We start from the raw sequence: 24,687 nt of genomic DNA, 5'->3' as shown, positions 1-24,687 counted from the left end.
TTCTAACGTATTAATGTGGTGGTAAATTTACAGTTTATTGATTAAATAACTTATTATTAGCACCTCTGCTCTACTGTGCTGTACACCAATATGGTTTAGACCACATTGGCTCCAAATTTAAATTCCAACCAGTACCATACTGGAAAAAAAAACCAATATGCTTATTCTAAATTTTCAGGACAACGTGTGAATAAAGCTTAAGGGTAATATCTATACAAAGAATCTTCAAGTAATAAATTTTCAAACAAACAAGTCAAGTATCTTTTTAGAAACAGCTTCTCCACTATTATTTCTGCATACCAGCAGCAAATAGCTGCTGCTGAGAGAATTTGAACAAAAGGTTCAAATTAAAGGTGAGAATTTGAACAAAAGACATTCTTAGATACAAGTAGTCCTTTATGCCAGATTTACTGTCTTTGGCCTGTTACTGGCTTACTGCAAGTCATGCAGCAGATATTGAAGAGGTTACAGAAACAGCTGGCCTTGGAAGAGACTATGGCAAAACAAGATTAGGTAAAATGGTAACACTGGATTATTCTGATTGTAGTACATAAATAAACTGTTACTTCCACTCTATCTACTCAACCTGTACTAAGTTACTATTAGCACCATTGCTAGACAGAGATCCATTGTTTTACAGAAATATCTACTATTTTAGTTGCTGAAATTAAATGAATTAGTATTACCAGTATATATTATCAGTAATATATAAATTTGAAGTGTTTACATTTAAGAATGTAATTACACTTCAGAATGTAATCTATTAATACTACTAATAGGAACACTTGAACTAATTCCCTCCTCCACCTCTGGCAAAGAAGTTACCTTGCTGCTCATGAAGGAGGTGAGGTCAGGCTGAGGAATCCTATTGACCAGCTCTGCTCCTTCTAGCAGTGCTGAGTCACACTTGATGTAACACTGGGACCGCACTAGGGACACATACCAGTCCTTTAATGATCAAAAAAGAAATTTATTACACACTTGTTTTCAGAAAACAGCACAGTACATGGGGGCACAGGGAGAACTGCTCACTAGCACTGAATGTCTAAGACATCCATAGGCTACATTAATATTAAAAAATAATCCTTCAAATTAAAAAGCAAAGCAAAACAAACAACTAGTGAACAGAAATGGAACATCTTAAACTGGAACAATGGATGGTCAGTGACAAGTTGTCTATTTCCATAAAGACTGGACAGCAAATGAGGAAAAATGAATCCTAACTTATAATGCAGGTACTTGTACTAAGATCCTACAGCTGAGCAGACTATCTAGAAAAAAAGCATGGAATACTAAGTAGTCACACAAATATAAGAGTAATAACAGAAAAACCTTATCACCAAGGAAGAAAACTCTTCAGCTATTCAAATAAATATTTATTTTTATATAAAAGCAAAATATAAATATTAAAATAAACAGTAAATATAAAATGTATAATATAAATATAATAAATATATTGTATGTATTATATTTATGAATATATATTAATATTCAAAGATTCAAAAAAAATTTGCTGACATTAATTAACTAGAACACAACTAAATCTGTCAGAGTTCAAGGAGCATCTGGACAACGCTATTAGTCACAGGATATATTTTTAGCTAGCCTTGTGAGAAGCAGGGTGTTGGAACTCACTGATCTGTGTGAGTCCCTTCCAATGTAAGATATTCTATGATTCTATTCTATGATTCTATGAACTATACATAGAAGTTGTGGGGGAAGCATACAAAAACTCCTTTTGTTTAGAATTTACAGTAACAGACAAAGGAGATTTTTGGGGTAATTTGAAGACAAAGCTATGGGTAAATGGTTTCTGGACACAGCATTTTCTCCTGCTAAGTAGGTCTCAACATCTTCCCTAACCAATGACTGCTCAGACTCATCCAGACTATCAGCTAATCAAATCATTTGTGCCATCTCAGTTACAAAAGTTTCCTATTACTGTGTATTACTGTAGAACATGGGGGGGATGAAAAGGAGAAATTATTTGTACCATGGGAAAAACGAGAAAAAAAGAAGACAGAAGACCCCAAGACTTGCTCTTAGCCCTCCACTTCACTTGGAAATAAACACGTCTAAGTTCACAAAAGGCAGAAACAGTTCAGTGTTCCTGACTCTTCTTTGAAAGTAATTTAAAGCTGAGGAGAAACTGAACAAGGAATGTTTAATTTCCAAGAGACAGCCAACTTACAGCAAATAAATAAAACTAGTAACTGTAGTAAAACACATCAAGAAAACAAGATTATTTATCTGTCTCTACTGAACTGTATATAAATCTTTGCATTAAAGCTGAGCAAAGAAACCAAACTTGGTAAATTTTTCAGAGCACTGTCAATATAACAAAACATCTGGTTGTGCCAATTATCCATCCCAAGTTCAACAGACAGCCAACACACATGAAATTAATCACTAATCTATATTTGATATACAATAAGACAATCCCGAGAGCATTAACTGCATAGTACAAAATAAGCTGCATTTAAATATTTTGTAATGAACAAAGTTTGTTTGTAGCCAAGGCACTTTTAGTGACTTTCTAAAGATAATCTTACTTTGTCTAGAACTACATTCTCTAAAGCTGGTTGGTCTTCTCCATCCAGTGGGTGTGAGGTAACCAGAGGTGCAGGACTGGTTGTGTCTGGTGCTACCATGAGACGAAACCTATCCAGGAGCGAGTAGAGTCTTTGGTGTCTGAAAACAGAACAACACATCAGCAGAGAGCTATCTGAATTTTGGAAACAATTTAAAAATACAAAGACATCCAGTGACTCAATTCCAATCCCAGGACAGAAAAGCAGTAGGGTCTTCAGTTTTTTGTTAAATACATGCAGCCACGTGATGCAAACTTTCTTTGGGTATCAGAGGCCAGAATTAACTAACTCAGCACCACCAAAAAATAAAGCTTTAATTTAGCATTAAAATGTGTGATATACTTAAGCTTCAAATACAGCTTTCTTTATCCAGCTGATCTTTTAATAAATAAAAGGAATCAAAGTTAGTGTACAGATTATTTGACTGCAAAAAATACATTTTTCAGATACTTATCAAAAATCCACTAAAACTATACTTCTATTTTCAAAAATTGATCCCTCACTACACTAAAAACTCCAGTTTCTGGATTTGTGTCAATGCCACAGATTTTTTTCCCTTCCTTTTTTGGTACAGGGTTTTTTGTTTGGTTTTTTTTTAAAATTCCATTACTGTTATCAAGAACTTGTACAAAGTAAAATTTTTGGTTTGTTGTTTTTTTTTTTTTATTAAATAGATCATTACATATGTAGGCATATTACTATTTATCTACTGCTGTCTCACATTTTAGGTTCTTTTCCCTACTTATTTCAATCAACAGATGATAACCTCAAACAGCAATGAGAAGAGGAGTAAATAAAGATCTTTCCAACATCAAATAGAAGATTTTCAAAAATTGAGTAATTTGCTCCTTTTTATACCAGCAGTTTAAACAGCCAGGAGACTAAACAGTTAAAGCTTTTAACACAGTTGTCTGGGAAAAAAAAAAAAAGAAAAAAAAAATCAAACACAACAGGAACAAAAAAAACCCTAAAGAAACACTGAGCCCACTGAACTGAAGATATTTTGCAAGTTTGAGGAAAATAAAGTTGGCTTTAGTAAAATAGATTTTGTCAAGAAATTAGTTTGCAGCTGCTGTCTCTCAAAAGTTAAATACTGAGTGGGATGCAGGAAAGAGAATTTGAGGTAACCCTGTAGAGCTTGCTTTAGTTCTTAAGTACTTCTTACTGCAAATTCAACACAACTAACACAACTGCTCCTTGGGCCAAAACATGAGAGGCTTCACTCCCAGTTTACCCCCAAAACCAACCCACCATCTGACCTTTAGGAAAAAAGCCAAAATGTGGGAAAACAGAGTTAACATGATTTGTATCAGAACATTATTTATCTTGACATTTTAATGGTATTATTAGTATTATTTACCTTGCTGCTAATCCACTGTTTTGAAGGTATTCCTGAATTCTATCCAGTTCTTCAACTGGTAACTGAGCAATGCTGTTCTATATGAAAGAAGCACAAGGACAGATATATGTAAAATCTCCAGAAATACTTTTACCAGATTACCAAAGTTACAGGCAGATAAAGCGAAATAAAGCAAACATTCACGCATCTATATACTAACCAAAAAAATGAGTCAAATAAATCACTTAATCACATTTTGATGCACTTCCAATCACTGTTCTTGGTAACACTGGCACTGCCAGGACTGTGTGTACCTGCAGGGTGGCTGCCAGCAGCATCTCCACGCGGCGGCAGGCCAGCGTGTCCACCATGCGCGCCAGCACGCGGAAGGGAGTGCACAGCAGCTTGTCCACGTACAGCGTCAGCACAGCCCCCGACTGGCTCAGGTGGATTCCCTCCAAGCACTGCAAGGTCTTCTTCAGGGTTGTGGGCTGGATGGGGAAGCAGTACGAAACCCAGAAACAGAGAAAAAAAATTACAATCCATTTGGAAGACCGAGATCTTCAAGCTAAAGGAAAAGACACTCAGGAAAAATTACAGCAGACAGCTACCTGATCAATATAATCATCTCTGTGTGAATGAGTTACTGGGTTATTTAATGAATATGAACACCAAGTTGCTTGATATGTAACTGTAAAAGCTTACTCTTAAAAAGATAAGCAAAACATAGGGAGCAAAACTTTTACGGGAAAAAAGCTACAGATTTAAATGAAATTGCAAAAAGTTTTGAACACAGTGAGAAACTTCAACTCTTTCTGGAAGAAGGCAGGAATATGTGCATAGTCAAGACATGTGACAGTACAGAAATCCAGGCAATCCTTGGGGATTTTCTGAGGATATATTAAGAAACAGCAGTAGCAACTCAGGATCAAAAGGGTGTGCAAGTAATTTTTTAAATTTCTTTTTTTTTCTAAATATGAGCACCAATTCAGTATTTCACTAATATTCTAAAGGGAGAAACACAAAGACAAACTAGTTTGACTCATGAAACCAATACTGGTTTAGAGCAGTCTGTTAATACCAGCTATTTCAATTTTACTGTCTTTCCTGATAATCACCAAGTATTCCACACAGTGACTATATCTTCCATTAACACATATTCAGTTTAGTTCATTCTGCTGATCCTCAGCTACTGAAGCCCAGAATAACACCACATAACATTAAAGCTGCCCTAGATTTGCACACAGACAATGGAAAGAGATAGGAACCAGCAGTGAAGCTACTCAGGGTGCAGGTGGCACAATTATCTCTAGATTATTATCACATTAATCACAATTATCTCTAGAGACTAAAGTCCAGCAAATGACATTTCCCATGATTAGGAGAGATGCATATAACCTTACAAACATATAAAACATCATCCACTCCTTTTAATTTGAAAACTAAAATAATCAACAGAAATAATACCCTGAATTTCTCTGTGATTTTCCCTCACCAAGTCGCTACAACTTTTGGCATGAGCTCACAAATCATTTTCAGCTCGCCAGGGCCTATGAAGATGGACTGGTTCCTACTGCTCTGTCATTAGTTTGCTACTACTAAGGCACTGAAATCAAAGTTGAAAGTTACAGCTTTAATTTACCCATCAGATATTGATTATGTGGGATAATATCCATGAAGGAAGAAAAGCAGCTTAAACATCTCCACTTGAATTCATAGATTTGATGGACTGGAACACATCCAATACTGAAGTTGCTAATATAAGGTTTGCTGCTTGCATTTTTAAGTAAATGACTTTAAAAATAAAATTAGAAGTCGATAAATGACCCAGAAATGTCAAACTTTGCATACTTATCAGTTAAACTTATGCTGACATGAAATGACTTTATTCTTTGCAAGAAGTCAAAAAGTTAAACTTACAGCTGCAAGATTCTCACACCGTGACTGAATGGCCTGGATGAAGAGACCACTGGCTGCTGAATTCCTGTGAACAGCACTGATAAAATCTTGTACTGGAGGCTCATGAGACAGATTGATCAAGTCTTGAACATGATTCACAATAAGCCAGGTCAAGTGTTCTGAATCATGTAGGTTTTGACACTAAAGGGAAAAAAATTAAAAATCTGATTGCAGTAACACCAATGTTAAGATTTTAGTTACTAGACATGACACAACATAAAGCTTCTCATAAATAATTCTGGTAGCTAAATAATGCCATAGAATGTCTGTAATGTTAATACCACCATCATTATTTTTCATGATAAATTTTCCAAATGTTTTGCTCTTGTTGCAAATTGAGAGCATTAATATGCTCTTGTATTTACCATGAACATGCAATTTATTTTTCTAAGAACACTAAAAAACAGGTTAGAAACAAGTAAATTGAGAAGGCTGGTTCAAAGATGCTGCTTTTAATGAAATGGTGTTTGAAATAAACATGCACACAGAATTGTCTTCTAAAATGGGATTTTCATTTAGGCTTCTTAAAGATTTCTTATTACTACTTGCCTTCAACATAAAATGAAGAATTTCTGGAAAGCAAATCCAAAGAGATCTGTCAATAATTAATGTCAAACCTCTAAAGGTTTGTAGATATCAACAAGCAGTGGAATGCTACACTAAAATATCTGTAGAGTTAACCAGGCAATGCTGAGAGCTTGGACAGTACCTCAGTAAAGAGGTTCTGGAGGATTTTACCTTGCATGACCTCTAACCTGACTCTAGTGACTGACTGTCCATTAGTACTTGAAGTGCTTCCTAAACATAGCTTTCTGTCCAGTTGAACCTGAAAGGAATGCAGTTTCCTTAACCTCAAAATTGATCTGAGGTGCAAAGCCAAGTGCAATACCTCCTACTACTGAAGAATCACTTCAAAAGTTCCCAATGAACTAAAACTCTAACACTGAGGCAGCAAAAGGCTGAAGCCACAGGAATTGTTCTCACTGGAGAACTAAAATGGGAGTTTAAATGTTACTGTAAAACCTCTTCTCTTACGGTGCAGAGATGGAAATCTGTTGTCTCCTGGACACTGCGCACTGCTACTGATGTTGGGAAGTCTGGAACTACTTGGTGTGCTCCAAGCACCTCCCAAGTCAGGGATGTGATACCCAGAAGGTAACTCTATTACCCACCAGGGAAACTTTACAAGCAAACTCTTAGCTCAGAACAGAAAACAATGTCAATTGAGGTCATACCTAAGCTTACAGAAGCACCATCTGAAAATAAAATTACTGGTTTCACAGATCTTCATTTCTCACTTAACACACTTCACTTTTCAGTTAACACATATCAGTAATAAATGACTGTCAGCATCATAAAATAACTCAAAACTGTAGTTACAAAAGTCATCATTCAAAACTTACAACATAGTCACAAAAGAGGATGAGTGCTCCTCTTCTCACTATCTCACGATTGCACATGCCACGCTTCGATTCCAAGTCGGATTCATCACTGTCTCCAGATATATGAGGGCTAAGCAATTTAGTAGTAGAAAGGCTGTGTCGCCTGCAAAAAGTACATTTTATGTTGTTACTATTTTCTTAGGATGGCTACTGAAACATGAACAACCAAAGTGCTTGGAGTATCCTACCAATATCCATACATGACGTCTCCCTGTAACCTTCATTCCAACATCACACTTCCTTGAAGTAGACACTTTGCTTGCCATCAGATCTTTATTTTTTAACAATTGCAGTGTTGCTTATTACTTCTTCACACAGTCTAAAGAACTGAACGAGTTTTTTAAAAGAAAAACACAGGCTGTTGCATCTCTGGTAGGATAGTAGAACCTACTACTGTTTTTTCTTCTCAAAACAAACCAGGGCTCTTGAGCACTTAGTCTAGTGTCAGATTAAAAGTGATGCCCAACCAAGAAGAGATGATACTGGTAAATAAAAGAAAAAAATTATTGCTGTTTTAGTTCAAAGAATCGTCAAAGTTGCCTGTATGATCACCAAATCCAACCTTTAACCTACATCACATCATGGCTCATCATTAAGCCATATGCTGAAGTGCCACATCCACACACCTTTTCAAACTTCCAGGGATGGTGATTCCACCCTTCCCTGGACAGCCCCTTCCAACACCTGAGTAGTTGCCCTGCTTTGCTCATAATCCTGGTAACTCCATATTTCCACAAATTAGAATAATACATTTTCAATACATAAGGTTGAACTGAAGCCAGACTCTCTCATTTATGAGAGTATTGATGCACTTCAGCTGTAGAGCAAGACGAGACTGCCCAACACTCACTGCACCAGAAATGTCTCTAAGTCATCTGATCACCTCTCTCTACAGCTAAAACAGAGGAATACCCACCCTCACAGGAGGTCCCTTCATTATCCACTGAGGACAAATCATTGCAGTGTCTGACAGATGGGATAAACTAACTTCAGACCAAGAGAATACTCATTTTAGAACCAATCCCCAAATTTCAGACTAGTGTTAAGTGAGGTTATTACAGGGCTCGATGCTAGTGAACCAGCATAGTGTTAATACCATGTTTTGACAGCATTATCAACAGACCCACAGAGAACTGATAAACCAGTAGCTAAAGTTACAGCCATATAATCAGAATGTATTGTCATAAACACAACAGTGTCCACCATCTCCACTGGCTGGTTATTTCCTAGAAAGTGCAATATGAGGACTCCAAACAAACATGAAACACTGAGTATTTTGCTATAGTTATTTCCACAGTTTTAATAAAAAGTAGTACACTGATGAAGTTTTCTTGCTTTAGAAGTAAAAAGATTACCTGGCAGTTCTTCTGAGGAGCAACTGAGTGCAGAACACATCTCCTTAGTTTGGAAGTCACACCAATATCAGAACAGACAATATGTACACACATAAAGTAAATGCCTAACTACATTTCATAATTCAAGCAGCACCATTCAATGAGCTAACAGGCTTGGCAGAAAGCAGTTGGATTGTTTTAATATGATTTTAGAAAATATAATTATATGAACCACACTACTAGGGAACAAAACCAAAACTTACTTTGGGGTTTGATGCACTTCTGACCACCAGTTGTAGTTGGTATAATTGACAAGAAGTAAGATGTGACACCAGAGGAGAACTAAAGAGGGATGAGTGGGAATCATGGACTGAACAAGGTCACTCAGACTTTCAAGTGTATAGAAACTACCATCAGATCCATCTCCTGTAAAAAGTCTGGTGGCTGCAGCTGTGATTCTTCTAAACATCCCTGAAAACAATAAAACCATGTTAGAGTAACAAAGCTCTAGTCTGATCTAAAGTTTTAAAATTATGCAGGGTAGAATTCCTGCAAGAAATGTAAATTCAAGGCAAGTGATGAAGTTTGCCCAAGGGCAGTGTGTAAACCATCTCTCAGATTCAATAAATAACGTTTAGATAGGTTTCATGACAATTCTCATTAATCTAATGAAAACCTTCATTAAACTTAAAACTGTCACCTGTGGACCAGGGTTAGTTTTGTTTATAAATTAAAACAGATGTTCTACTTAAGAATAGTGAGTAGCTACTACTCCCCATGTTAAGGAAGAATGCCTGAAGTATCCTACCTCAGAGGATGGCTTTCCAAACACATTTATATGAAACTGAATTTATTCTCCTTCTATTTCTGCCATTACCCTGAAAATGGAACATGCAGCAAAAAAAGCAGAATTTTGCTTTCTGATTTGCTGATTCTGTGTTTGTAATCCAAAACAAAGGTTGGGGGAAAAAAGAAATTAGAAAATGGTGGGAAAACAAGGAAAGTTGTCTAAAGGTATAAGACTTTTTGAGTTTCTATGAGAAAATAAGATCGGGGGAAAAAACAATTTTCTTCAGAGTCAGTTAAAAACCAAGAGCTAATCAGAACAATGAAGGAAATCTGCAGTGATACTTGGTTTTCCTTGCCAGACATACATAAGAATGAAGCTATAAATTCCACAGCCATGTGGACCAATTTAAGCTGCCCCCAAGACTGACAAATACACAATGTAAATAGCAAAGAATGGGAAAAATAGCTGAGTCTCAAATCTCTGGTTCCACTTATTAGCAAAGCAGTGCTAGCCCCATCCCAGCTCCCTGCATTTGCAGAAATGACACCATCTAGTGACTTCCTGCAGTCATTAAAGTCATTGCATGCTCATCTTTTTACTTTGTCCCTGCCTTTTATTTCTGACTTCAAAGGAACACACTGAGAATGTTCACTCATAATCTAGTAGCTTCCTACAGCTGGAAACACAGGAGTCAGCAATGCTCACATTTTGGAAAAACTGCAGTGGGTGAGAAGACAAAACATGCAAGTAGAACAGTGGTTAGAAATGACAGAATACAGCCCATGTTTCCAGACACAAATTGCTGTAAGCTACACCCATAGTTAGGAGAATATAACTTAAAGAGAAAATAATTATGGAGGTTCTAACTGAACAAAAGAAAAGTATTACAAATTCAGGCAGTTAGTTAGTCCTCAACCTAAATAAATATGTTATGACATGAAAATACAGCCCAGGTGTTTGAACAACTTTTCTTTTACTGTTACAACATACAGGTACTACTGGTAATTATATACCTGAAGTTATTTGTAGTTTTACATTAAATTAATTTCTAGAGATCATCCAATCCACATATCCCGATGCTCTTCATGAGTATTTTCATATTTACTTTTAATTTTGCATGAAAATGTCTACATAATTCCTGGCAAGGCTCCCAGTGCAGCCTGGAAGCCAGTGACAGCAGCAGAACTAGCAGGGCCCTCCTTTCAGTTATCTCCATCTCACACTGTGGAAGACCCCACTGCCCCAGTTTCAATCACCAGCTTCATTTTCTGCTATCACTGCTCCTGGCTTGACATCATTAAATCACTTTATGCCAAAACACCCTGGTCTAAGTTGTTATAATATTTGATTCAAATATTTCTCCTAAAAATAAGTTATTATATAATTAAAAATATATCCCATTATAATTATGTAAATTTATATAATAATATAGTATAAAACATATCAAAATTATTACTGTAACAAACACATGGGAAGAGAACTTTCCCTCTGTATGTCCAGAGTTCTGGGCCCTAAAGCACAACTAAAACAAAGAATAATTTTGTGTTTCTCCATGTTTCTCCTGGAGTCTTTGCACCAAGAACCTCAGTTTGGAGGACTCATTTTACAGACCAAGGCAACAGAACACAGAGTTCTTGTCCCATGTCTGCAAGGAAGCCTACAAAGAACCAGGGACTTGTGCCAACACCTTTTAAATTGCAGACAATTAGGAGTAAATCAAGGCTGCATTTCAGCTGCAAGCTGAAAATCAGAAGGCAAAATGGGCAGTCATAGCAAAGAAAGAATAAAAGAAAGGCAAGATAGTACCACTGTTCAGAAAATAAGACTTAGGAATCAAGCCATGGACTAAGGAATTACGAAGGTGTAGATATTGGGTATCCAGGAGAAGAAACCTAAGGGAAAATTTCCAAACCTGAAGAAAGGAACTCAAGACCAGCTAGCTGGAAAACTGCTACCTTTTCTGGTTGTCTGATTTTGGTTGGTTAGCTTTTTGTTTGGCTTGTTGGGATTTTATTCACTTGTTTGTTTTATGTATGTTTATTAATTATGGCAAAACCCAGGGACCTTCCTTGTCATGAGTCTGAGGTAGCTGCGACTCAGTATTTTAAGCTAGACATACCAACCAACCTCCAAACTGAGACAAATATGAAAAACAGAGCCACAAATTTGGAATGCTTTGCATTTTTTGGACTGAAAATTTTTAGACAGTTAAAAGGAGAGATGAAAAGTCACTACTTACATTTTGTTCCACAAAGACAGAGGAATTGTGCAAAAGGTGCCCTGCATGCATGAGTACTGTGTTTGGTAAGTTCTCTACATAGAGTAAGATATAACATCTTCAGCACTTACATATTCCTTCTCAGTAGCTCAGTGCATTTATGAGTTGTCTTGGAATTTAAAATCCACCCTCCCACTGCATGCTATGACATGGGCAATATTTCAAGTATTACCTGATTTGAAGATATGTATTAAGCACATAAGCAGCGTGCCCAGCTCCTGGCAGTAGAAAGTATGTTGCTGCTCATTCATGTCCACTTTTAATTGCTTGGTAACAACATCTTCCAGTAGAATGCCAACCAATTGGAGTAAGAATCTTGAAAGAAGCACATACACAATCATCAGGAAAACTAACAATCCTTCAGAAAAGGATGAGGTTAGCCTATACAACTTTGGTTTGAAAAATCAAATATGAAGATCTTGTCCATTCATCCTAAATAATACTAAATGTTTTAGGTTCACCTGAAACAAATAGGATGCTTTATGATCACACGCACTTCAATAACTATCTAGTAAATCTAGATTATCTCTCACCAGCTACAGTCACAGTAGCATTCATATACAGGCCCAAGTCACTTACAAAGCAAATATTCAGAACGCTGTGGTGTCTTTATAGTGATTTGCTAAAAGCAGTTGAGCTAAATCAAACTAAAACCCATCTGTGACAGTTACCACAGCTCAGCTGAGCAGGGGTAATTCAGCAAGACACAATAACTCACCTGTTTATGTCACCTCATCTATCCACACTCTACCACACAGGTTCTTTATCAAACCTCCAGCTGGGACAATGTGTGGTGCCAAAAGAGGCACCAAAAGAGGCCATTTGAGAAAAACCATCCTTGCTCCTGGCCATAACCACTACTCCTTTACTTACATCACTGCTGTTGGATGTAAGGGCACAGTACGGGTGTCCAAAAGACCCTTGTCCCTCTACCCATCACCCTCAGAGTGAGCTGAATAACATGAAACAGCATTCTATTCCTATCTGAAGTTCTCTGCTTGAGTAAAAAGTTATTCTTTTCTTAAACAAACAGCTATTTCAAATGCTTCCCACCACATGAAAACATAATGCCTTAATGACAAAATTATGGCAACACAATACTGCTACTGTTTCTTCACACTTCTTTTGCCTGAAGTTTGTCACTGTCCAAGGACCTCAGCAGGGGAAGTCAACTGGACAAAGCTGGGTCTTAAAAAAAAAGAAAAAAGTGCAGGACTAACTCAATAGATTTGAATCCCACTGCTGCCTAGTTTCTAATACAGAACCTGGGCTTCCACATAAAGGGAAGTTTCATCCCCACACAGAAAGGAGGGAAACCAGTGAAGTTTCTGGACCTGATTTTAGTAAGTCCAGGATTCATTCATTTTAACAGCTCTATTAGGTCCTTCACTTGACTTGAGAAGAGGTACCAGAACAATTCCAAGTCCTGCTAAAAACTGGTCAACTTCTCCATCTCTGTCCATCTCAATTCCTTCCTCCACACACACTTGTCCCATATCAACTTATTAACAGACTGGATTCCTTTCAGACAAAGTTTTATACATGCTAAATACTTCCCAATGTATTTATGATTTCTCAGAACTCTTTACCTTTCCCAAGTTATTCAAAAGACTGTGTACCTGGAAAATGTCTCTTCAGGTGGGTATTTCACCTGTTTGACTTCAGTGCGATCTTCTGGTGTGGCCACGTTATTTTCTCCACATCTCAGTCTGTTGATTGCTTGACATGAAATCAAATATGGTGAGAAGGAAAGCTCTTGTATCCGGGATAGAACGATGTCTTCTGTTGACTGTGAAATCAGAACTCTAAGGATAGCTAAAATTCCAGAAATCCACAACTGGACAGTGCTCACTGATGCCTAACACAAACACAGAAATACAGAAGATTGAATACTTTTGAAGTCAAATGAATGCAGTGGTTTCTAAAACACAGAAAGGCACTAAAAATTGGCATTTTCATTAACTTGTAAAAAATCGGACCCTTTTGAGAATGGAGCAAACCATTAATTATTAAATAAATTTTAAGTTCAGATCTTACAAAATGCTATTCCTGTCGTAACTGTCAAGCTCATATTCATTGGTAAACAATCTCTCAGCTATGAAAGCAGTACTAATACTTGTACTAGGAAAAATGTAGTTTACCTATTAAATTGCATTCTATTTTATTATAACTGTACCTTCTTTTACATTCCTGATCCTCAACATACAAAATGAAGGAAAGTAATTCACAAGCAGAACACTCCTGTACTGAGTGCTCCCAGTTGGTAAATGACATTAGCTCTAGCCAATCTGTTCCCAAATTCTGCTGCTGGTACTTTAACATCACTTAGCAAATTATTAAAGAGAAACACATTCTCTTTTGTTTTGCATAAATAATAAGATAATAAAGATACCAGATTCTCTCTTCTTTGAAAGCAGCAGCTTACCATTGTTTTAGGAGTAACAAACATACTCCTTAAAAGCATGTCCACAGGGCGAAGGGATGAAGGGGCCAAAATTTCAAACAAAGTGTTCAGTACTCCCAAAGCATCATGAGAGTCTATATGCATCTGTGAAAGAAAAACAGAAAACTGATTTCTAACTGTCCACTAAAGGTGACTTCAACACAAAATTAACGCTCCATGTTTACACCATTTCTATAACAACCTGTGTGCAATAAAGCTGCTCTTTACAGTACAAAATTCAGAGCAACTAAAAGATATGAGAGATAAATTTAAGTTTCACTGCAAGCCTTCCTAGACATGAGTTTTGAGCACATGGACAAAAACCTGTCATATGAAATCCAGTGTGCATACCACATATATTTCATTTGGAGAAATAGGCCTTATTCAGAGAATGAGACCAGAAGACTGACTTGCCATAAAATTTAGAGACTTTTCTCCTCCCTGCACATCCTACCACGTTTATTTATAGACTACAATGTTGGTCATGATTAAACTTAAGCAGGTAACTAGGAGAAAAGAAACCTAATCATCAGAAAAGTGAACAGCTACAGTGGTATTAATGCAACAGAGGTAGGACAGCTTACCTAAACAGCTTTTTAGATAAATTATAAAGCAATCAACTGCAAAAAGCAAACGACTGGACTACAAATCTAGGCAACTCTATTCTCCTTAAATAATTTGGAAGATGATCATGTGCAGTCAAAAAAACCACAACAGCAATTTCACTTTGTCAGCATGTTAGCTCTGCTCTAAAACTGTTGTCTGATCCTGCCCACTCTCCCCAGTCATGAGATCTCCTCCCAGGATTGGGGAACTGCCATCATGGAACAAAGAGTATCTGTGGCTACAGCACCTCTGCTATGGAGTCAAGCTGGGAGAGCTGGGGTTCTTCAGCCTGGAGAAGGCTCTGGGCAGCACCTTCCAGTACCTAAAGAGGCTACAAGAGAACTGGAGAGGGACTTTTTGCACAGGCAGGTAGTGATACGACAAGGGGGAACGGCTTTACACTGAAAGAGGGTGGATTTATATTGGGAAGAAGTTCTTCACTGTGAAGGTGGCAGGGCAGTGGAACAGGCTGCCCAGAGAAGGCCTGACTGTCCCATGCTTGGAAGTGTTCAAGGCCAGGCTGGATGGGGCTTTGAGTAATCTGGTCTGCAATTAGACTCACTGTAGCCACAAAAAAAGTAATTCTGACATTCTATGAACATGGGACAACCCTCACAACATTTAGAAAGTGTTCTGATATAATCATGTATCTAAGAGAAACAGAATGACTTTCCTCTAGAGACAGTTTTGATCATATTGCATGAACTTCATGCATTTAAGAATGAGCTTCATCACTTCAAAGACCTAAGTTTACCTTGCAGCAATTGTTTTTCCAGATACGGCAACGACAATTTCAAGAAAATTTGTCTTCATATAAAAAAATGGAAAAATCAAATACTCAAATACAAAGCCACTACTGATACATACATTACAGCAATTATTTAAAGTGTTTATAGAATTAAAACAATCATATAACAACCTGTTGTTTTGCAAGCATTGGAAGAATTATGTCAGCTATTTGCCGGGACAATCTCTTCCATTTGTCTTCATTTTCTTTATGACACTGCTGCAATACCAAGATGAACATTTCTAGCACCTGAGGAGAAGTTAAAATAAAGTAAGTAAACACCCATACTAACAGAACACATTTGAGTAATATCATAGTAGGAAAGAACATTCATTTCAACCATCTACCAAAAAGACAAAAGGGGGGGAAAAAACCCCACATGTGAAACGGCACATTTTTAAAACCCCATTTAAAAGCCTGGTTTAAATTATGAGTTTTTTGGTGGTGGTTTTTAAAGAATTTTCCAGTTACTTTTACAAGCTAGAAAAAATATGTTTGTTTTGTACTTTTTATATGGTATTTGTCAAAACACTACTCAAACGACTGGAAAAGGAATCATAAATCTAAATACCACACCACTTACTCAACAAAAAGGAAAGAAAGAAAGAGAAATTTTCCATTGTATACTTTGTCTTGACTCTAGCTCCAATAAAGTTTAAATTTGGTCAAGGAAACAAAATAGCCATTTTTATGGGGCTCATTCACCTGAGATATGTCACTTTCATATAAAAGTTTTAAGAGACAACATAATGGTGCACACCAAGCAAGGAGCACTTCTGGTAGCTGGATGTGTTACAGGTTTGAGGGCTACAGAGACCACACTTTGAAGGACAGGCAGGCAAGAGACACAGCAAGCAAGAATGTTAATAGATGGACTAGGAAGGGTGACAGAAGAATCTGTTTCAGGAAACAGGTTAGAGCTCTTGTAAGGGAAATTCAGGTAGTTCTGATTAGGGAGAGGGAGATTCCCAGGTGACGCTCTTCCCAAAAAAATTTCTCATGAGAGAGGAGACAGGAGCAATTCCAGGCTGAAAGACAACTCTGGAGCTCCATGGGTGGCAGCTCCAGTTGTAACAGAAAAAAGTTGAAGGCTGCTCATCTTGGAACCTCTCAAATGCCCAGAGATGCCACTGCAGAGCATCCCAGCCACTGCCAGGGAACAACAGAGCAGCCCAGGGCTGGTTTATACCTATTGCACCAGCAGAACAGGGCACAATAAGAACTACAAATGGGATGGTGTGGGAAGAGCAGTGCATGGGTGGTCTTTAATAGGTTAAGTGTGTCAGAAGGGGATCTGCCAGCAATTGCAGTACCTTATGTAACACAAAGTTATTCACTATTTCACATCATGTGTCTACAGTGTGTCATTTTATAGTTATATTAGTCATTTTATGATTATAAAGCTACAAATTCAAAAGAAAATGTGGATACACAAAATTACCTCAATCTGAACATGCAGTTCTAACAAATTATTTTGACAAGATGTACTGACTTTTTTTCAGAAAATACAGTGCTTACATTAGCATACATTAGAACTGCATTTTCACATTATGAAAGAAAGGCACATTAGGTTTGTTAAGCACTTGAAAAAGAAGTAAGATCCCATGTTGATCATAACACCTCTCTTAAAATTACTTTTATGTTTCTCTTTAAAACAAACTGTATTGACAAAAAGTCATTGTTACACTCCTACAAAGCAGAAACATGTTTTCCAAACCTGTAAAGTCTGGGTCAAAGTAGTAAGTCATAACAAATACCTAATTATCTGTGTCATTACCTTGTTCAAGTAAATGTTATTCAAGATATTGTTATTGTACAGTAATACCTAAATCATTTCCATGCAGCATTTTTTCTAATTTTAAATTTGACTCCTTTTCCATTTTACTCCCATTCTTTTAAGTTTCTTCTCTTCCATCAACCTCCTGTTTATTCTGTCTGCAACACAGCCAAGATCATGATCCTAGCTGGAGCTTTTTAGTGCTTTGTTTTCTAGGCTTGACTACAAAATTCTACAGATGTGTTAACTTGACCTGAAATAGTGATTTGTAGTGCAGAACCTTTCCCATAACCTTCAAAATCTTTGCATACTCTTCTAAGGAAAGACACCACACAGAGTCCAGCTACTCCAGTTTTGTATAGAAAATTATTAATATTGCCCAAAGCACTTTTAGCAGTCACAGCAATGTCACCCTTTCATAGACCACAAAGAGAGACCCTTCCTCCTCCTCCTCCTCCTCTCCTACCTGATGGTATTGGATAAGTCTCAGCAGCATTGACACCACAACCTCCTTCTGAGTTTCCAGCTCTTTTCCAGCATCAGCTTTATTTGTTCCTCTTAACACAAAGAGATCATGAACAATGGGTTGCAGAGCTGGTATTGCTGAAATGAGATGTATTTGTTTTAGTATGAGACAAATCACTCCTGAACAGTGATTTTGTGAACTAACCATTCAGTTTTTACAAGCAAACTGGGTTCTAGTTCATTCAAAGTCTTACCCATACATAAAAACCACAAACCCCATATTTATCATGCATGATGATAGCTATTTTTTTACTTGTTGTAGAAAATTTAAATTATGGACACATTTGCCCATTCTCACAGAACTAAAAAAAAAAAAAGATATTTTTATAAAGTATTTCTCAGCAGAATCACTGCTAAGTAAGAGAGATGCTTCTACTTAAAGCTGAAAGTAGAAGGAAAGGGAAGTGGTCCAAAAATTAAAATCAATGCCCTGCACATACTGCTAGGTTGTGAACTTATTACTGAATAAACTTTCAAATAGAAGTTTTGCTGCCATTGTGAACAATGTAAAATGTGCTGCAGCATGATATAATGTGTTAGCATGATATAATAAATTTCCTGAGGTAATTAAGTGAGAAGTATTTCACATGTTAAAAGTTACTGTCTTCTGGAACACTCAGTATGATAACAGTTTGCTACAGCTTAGTAGTCAACACTGGATTTATTTCTGAACTATTACTAATAAGTGTCAATGTATTTTTTCTTTCAATAATGGTTTGTTTGGTTTGGGTTTTTTTTAGAATTACCATGGGTCACAGCTTTCCTCCCACTGGCCATGATACCATCACACAGCTGAATGATCTTGGGAATTCCAATTATTTGTTTGGAATGATATCGCTCATAAGACAGCAACACCAGGAAAAAGAAGATATTAGGAATAATTGCTTCTGACTCCCTGAAAACAAAAGAAGAAATTCAAGTGTCAAGTTTGAATTGCACAGCTTTAAGTAAAACTCATCTTTTTACAAGGTTTTTTGAAGAATATGTTGTTCTGGTTTCATACAGTACTTCTGTAATTTTTGTGCCTTGTTCTGTACAATGGGATTTTTTCCCAGAGATTTCTTTCAAGCCTTGACCATTACAGTTATTAATATTATAAAACACTGTCTAATGTATGCTAGATTATTTCTGTAGAAGATCCACAGAGCAAAAGAACAACTTCTCTCTTTATTAAAACTCAAGTGTGAGAAAACCAGAAATAACTGACAGTAAAAATGTCACTGCCTTGCTTATGATCCATTAGGTGCTATACAATGTGTACCAGGTGACCAAAGTACACGTGGATTCACTCTCAATCCACAACAGGAAGGAGCAGCTCTCCCTTAAGCAACTGCATCTAGCAATGAAATGCTGATTTCTGAAGCATAGCTTTGGCAGGGGGGCCCAAAGGAATGGGTTTACAATACCAAAATGGAGAAACAAAACAACACCGTTGCAGATTATTATTTTCCATGTTCTAATGTATTATTATTTTCCATGTTACTTCCTGACTTCTCCAGTCACGTGGAATGTAAAATACCTGCAAGAGTTACCACTGGAGCCAGAGAATAAACCAGCACATTGCCCAGAAGAGAACTTTCCCTTTCTCATAAGGCAGAAATAACCAGCAAATCTCATCACTACTTGTGACACATCACTGATCTGTCTTTCAGAACAAGACAGTTGCAAACCCTCATTGTTCAAAGGATCTTTGCCGATTTCATACCTGAACTGTCCTACTTCAATGTATTCAAACTGCTTTAGCACAAATCCAATAAACACCTAAAGAGAGAATAAAGTGTGCATCAGAACAGAGACATCAATTCCCATTTGAAACCATTCTGACAGTTATAGACAGGCACTGAAAATCATTTGCACTAGGTTATGAAATGTTCTCTCTGCAGTTACAGAACATGGAGAAAGCTGTTCAAGTTTATTACAGCTTGCATGAACTTGCCATCTTTAACCTGCAGTCTGTATATTTTAAGTATAACTGCAACTTCAACTCATAGAATACAATATTTGAGGTATTACAGTCAAGAAGTTAAGAATAAGCCAAAAATCTAAACCAAGATAAAATCCAAAGCACTTCTGCATCTAAAAGAATTCTCTTTATGAACTTCCAGAAAACTTAAGTATTGCAAGTTGTTCATTTATAAACCTCAAAATAACTGTAGTAAACAAACTGTAATAAACAAATAAAATAACTGTAGTAAACAAAACACTTCTAAGTAAACCACTTAAATTTTATGTTACAAATTCACTGCTTCTATGGACAACTACACAGACTACTGTATTTGGCACTGGTTCCCCTCACTAATCAACTAATGTTTGACTAACATCAAACAATAGTTGTCAACCACGATGCTCATTATCAGTCATAAGGAAGTCAACATTCTCAGTATGGAAGAAGGTGTTTCCATTATTAAATGAAGTTTTATTTAATGAAAGTGACTTATTGTCACCATTTTATCCCTAAAGTCAATCTCACAAGCAGTTCTCAAATAAATAGTTGTTGCAGAACTCAGAAAGTCATTTACAAGTCTGAAGCCATTTGTAACTCAGGGGTGGGAAATTGAGTCTCACCCTCCATTAGGTCTTTGTTTTCACTTACAGTACAATGAATGGACTGCTGGAAATATTTTTGCTGCAGATGTTAATTGAGCCTGCTGGTGAGATTGCTGTGTGACAGACAATCTGTGGTGAGGTACCAACCTGATCTGAATCCAGAAGACAGTAGTTAACTCGCAGCTGAACCAGTTGAGCAAGCAAGTCTAGAACTTGTCTCTGCAGCTGTACCGACGTTGTTGTTGTGTATTGTTTCAATGCTTTTATGACAAGGGGTTCAAATAAACGAATGTGATTGTGAATAGCATTCTGTAATAGAGAGATTTTAAAGTAATCTAATATCTGAACATGTCTCTGATTCAAAGCCAAATTAGTTTTAAAAGGAGGAAAAATGTTTTAAATCTCAGGTACAGCTCTTTCAGGAGAACACAGATACAAGTACCTTATCAGCACGGTGTTTTGCTGCACTGGAAATGCTAGTTTTCAGCTGGGTAGAAACTTTCTGCAGCACATCAAACCATCTGTTACAAAAAAACATAAAAACCCCTCAACATATTAAAAAACTACAACAAATATACTGTCCTTAGATGCATTTTATTTTGCCAACGCCAACTTCTCTTAAGAAGAAGAAGTTCTCTTCTATTAATCTACTTGACTGCTTCAAGAATCTTAGTGAGACCAAACAGCAGAGAAAACCTACACCTTGACCAGAGAAAGATTTTCTAGTCTTTGCTTAGTTATCCTTCTGCCTTTCCTTTAACATATAGACCATTTACTGTATTTATAAACTAACAATATACTTTTGAATGCCAGCATTTAAAACTATTATGCTTTTAAAAAAACATCAATGATATCCATTTTAATGGCTTAACTTTGCTTTGGAAAACATGTTAGTGATAACTGCAATCAGGATGTCCTCACCAAGACAAGTTACACTGCTGAAGTCTGTATTTTCAAGTTACACAGCACCACAATGATACTCACATTTATGGAAAACACTAAGAACAGACTCTAGTTCAAGTTAACATTCTAAAGTAAGGGAAGGGAGTTACCCTGAAGCATCGTGCTCCTGCTCAGCCTGCACCATGTTCCTGAGGCTGGCATCAGCCAGGGCCTGTGTGAAGTGTGTGTAGGGTGCCATGAAGCAATAGTGGTACAGACCAGGCCTCAGATTGGAGGAGCCCAAGCGCTGAGCTTTGCCTTGAGCTTTGCTGGGGTTTGAGGACAAGCCATCGTACTGAGAAGCCAAATTTGTCCCAAACAATGTTTTCAATAGCTAGAGAAGAAAATTGGAAGGAAAAGAAAAGTTAACAGAAGTTAACATTTCGGGAAAAAAAACCCTTGACTTGTTTCTCATCATAATTAACCTTTGAGGACTTAAACCTAAATATTTAACTGGAGAGAAATCCATCACTAAGGCAGTCAGCTCTTGGCTTTCTAGGGTTTTTTGATGCAGTTAACTGGCTAAAGAAAACTTTTGGTAAGGCAGGAAACAAGCTTGTTCTCTGAACATTGGCTAAAATCGTTCTGTGAATTTGAAGCAGTTCAAGAGAAACTACATTACTCAGACAGAATCAAGTTACAGACCAAGTAGTGAGAATGAAAGAAAATATGTTCTGCTTGCTCCACCTGGGCCAATGTCTCTACACACCACTTCCTTTAAAAGCATGGCCATTCTTAGTATCCAACTGACAGCCAAAGGACATCAGGATTAACATTCACATAACATTAAAAAAAATAACTCCTCACCTGCTGCACACACACTGTTGCCATCGTTGGCTCTCTGTTGAAACATGATTTTAGATATCCCAAAATTTCTTCTACACACTAGAAAATCAGAAAAACAAGTGCATTATATTTTTCATTATATAAAAACATTACAATGAAAACTGGTCAGTAGCAGAGGTTTTTGTACTATGTAAAACCACACTGATTTAAGGGAAATCATGGAATTACATAAAGAAATAAAATTTCAACATTTACCTTCTAATCTTAAAATACCACAATGTCTAACACCACAGTTAAGGAGAAAAAATAACAAGACACAGGAGAGGGAAGAAGACAATAAGTCTTCTGACATTTTGTATATTTAAACATGTGAATATAGAGAATGACTGAAGGCAAATCATTTGGCTGGGAAGAAAAATCCCCACATGAAATTTAAAAAGTAAAAAAAATATTCCAGTTTTCAACAGCAGCAATTTAACCTGGAGAATCTGCTTTAGCACTTTATTCAACTTTGTGGAAGCACACTTCTAGGACTACTGCCCCTTGGAAGAGCAGCAATTTTGAAATCAGTGGTATATGCTTTCTCTCAGTAAGGACCACGGATACTGGACAAGTTAACTATAAAAGAAAAACAACTAAGTCTCATACCTTTCCAATGTCCTGAAGAGTAGCAAGTTCCAAGATTTGAGAGAGAACATCTAAGGCAGACCGTAAGAAACATCCAAACTTCTCATTAGTGTTTTGGAGATCCAAAGTAACCTGTTCCCAGAAAATCAAACCACATTTTTCCTTAACAATTACTTGACAAGGAGATACAAATTACTGGAAGACGTGGATATTGACACAAAATGATCTTTTGTATAAAATTTCAGTGTATTTCAATCAACACCACTGACAACTTAGACTGCCCTGTGCATTGCTGGAAAGGCAGGACTACATGTTGACCAGGAAAAAAAAGGGATCTTCTTGCTTGAGAAAGACCTAGGACATTGACAAGCAACGGAGCTGGATGATGCATTTCTGATAAACACAGTGGATGTAAGAGGAACACAGCCCTTGAAGTGGACATAGCAGATGACCACTTCTCTAGGAAATGCATCTTCTGTCGCCTGAACTAACGAGGAAAAAGCTTTCCCATGGTGGAATAAAGTGCAGAGAGAACAGACACGGGGATTTATTCAGCATTGCCAAGCCAGCAAAGAGTCCTTTGGTACCAGCAATAATGACAGCAGAGAAACAACAGGGTGACAATGCCTGTCACAGGTTCTTGTTTGGTCAGTTATTGTTTTTATTGCTGGTTGTGATCTTTCTTCAAATTCTTTTTTTGTGTGTATAAACTGTTTACACAGGTAAACACATGAGCTGACAGATACAGAGCCTGTTTCAAAGAAACAAAGTGATTATCCAACCCCACTGCAGCCCAATCAAACAACATCATGCAGTACCTTATAATTAGCATGGGTTGCTTTCAAGACATCATATAACTTCAGGTATGATGGGAGATGATAAAAGCTTCCTACTGAAGATGATTTACTTGTTGGAACAGGTCCTGAAGCATCAGTTTGCCTAGAAGCTTAAAAGAATATCATAGATGAGCACAATATGACTTTTCTAGGTTGCTCATGACATACGCAATATAATTTACCACATCTACAATATTAAACAGCACGTTTTTTTCAATCCACATATATATTCCAAACTGCAGAAACACACTGTGCACAACTGGCAAATGAACTGCATTCCAATGATCCAGCCTGCTGTGGGGAGAGAAATTAACCTAGAAGGCTTAGTACTGAAGAGCGTGTACAATTTACAGAACAGAATTAACAAGTGTTTCCTTCATTCATTACCAAGGAAAGGAAAGGTTTCAAGATTCAGAATCTCATCCCCAAAAGCAGTCTAAGTCACTCCTGCCAAAAGGTGGAAAGCAACTTGCAAATTTCTTTTAACGTGCATACAAAAATTACTTTAGTCAATAGCTGAGTAGATTCAGGAGAAGTGAGGAGAAGGATTCAGCAGTGCTTTGGTTTTGAAATGTACAGTTAATTTTCAGCTTACAGTTTACAAAAACCAAAACAGAAAAGAAGCCCCCACCCAGAGCTGCCTTTGCATCAGTGCAGTACCCTGCCAGCCTCCTGAACTGAAACTCCAGAAAGGTTACTCAGTTCTCCCCTCTCTCTGCTGTAACCACACGTGTGGGTGGATGCAGGTGGATGCAGGGCTAACAGGAGGGATGTGCCTACCTGGGCTTGCTTCTCCACTCTTTTTAGGGCTCATTGGCACAGATGCCTGCTCCACAGGCTCCCTCTCTTTCCCCTTTCTCCGAATTGGACTAAGAGAAGGTGGGTTTGTGAGAGAAGGTAATGCTGCCTAGAATTAAAAGAAGCTGTATTAGTTTTTTAAAGCACAAGTAGTTTTTCTTTTTCTACACAAATACAAGTATATTCTTCTCTGTCAGTTAAATTGAAATGTTTCAGGTTCAGGACATGAATTTCCTGTGTGAAAAGGAAATAGTTTAATATATTCCCTATTTTATTTTCA

General features: G+C 37.1%; 1 protein-coding gene across 1 annotated transcript in view; it reads right to left on the bottom strand.

The window, feature by feature from the left end:
* Positions 1–24,687, bottom strand: part of HTT (huntingtin) — a 76,712-nt gene that overhangs the window by 18,394 nt on the left and 33,631 nt on the right. Inside the window, exons 26-46 of the mRNA XM_063401536.1 lie at positions 24,390–24,516; positions 23,592–23,719; positions 22,795–22,905; positions 22,168–22,245; positions 21,471–21,694; positions 20,861–20,939; positions 20,566–20,727; positions 19,577–19,632; positions 18,618–18,766; positions 17,813–17,949; positions 15,702–15,818; positions 14,159–14,281; positions 13,353–13,591; positions 11,906–12,048; positions 8,929–9,136; positions 7,293–7,434; positions 5,851–6,030; positions 4,245–4,421; positions 3,952–4,028; positions 2,553–2,691; positions 826–948 (exon numbers count right to left, since the gene is read on the bottom strand). Coding sequence (XP_063257606.1) covers positions 826–948; positions 2,553–2,691; positions 3,952–4,028; positions 4,245–4,421; positions 5,851–6,030; positions 7,293–7,434; positions 8,929–9,136; positions 11,906–12,048; positions 13,353–13,591; positions 14,159–14,281; positions 15,702–15,818; positions 17,813–17,949; positions 18,618–18,766; positions 19,577–19,632; positions 20,566–20,727; positions 20,861–20,939; positions 21,471–21,694; positions 22,168–22,245; positions 22,795–22,905; positions 23,592–23,719; positions 24,390–24,516 — 2,919 coding nt within the window. The remainder of the gene's footprint in view (positions 1–825; positions 949–2,552; positions 2,692–3,951; positions 4,029–4,244; positions 4,422–5,850; positions 6,031–7,292; positions 7,435–8,928; positions 9,137–11,905; positions 12,049–13,352; positions 13,592–14,158; positions 14,282–15,701; positions 15,819–17,812; positions 17,950–18,617; positions 18,767–19,576; positions 19,633–20,565; positions 20,728–20,860; positions 20,940–21,470; positions 21,695–22,167; positions 22,246–22,794; positions 22,906–23,591; positions 23,720–24,389; positions 24,517–24,687) is intronic.

Source organism: Prinia subflava, chromosome 7 (assembly GCF_021018805.1).
Source record: "Prinia subflava isolate CZ2003 ecotype Zambia chromosome 7, Cam_Psub_1.2, whole genome shotgun sequence".
Taxonomy (NCBI): Eukaryota; Metazoa; Chordata; class Aves; order Passeriformes; family Cisticolidae; genus Prinia; species Prinia subflava.
The sequence above is the reverse complement of the archived record's forward strand: the minus strand, read 5'-3'. Positions and strand labels throughout refer to the sequence as shown.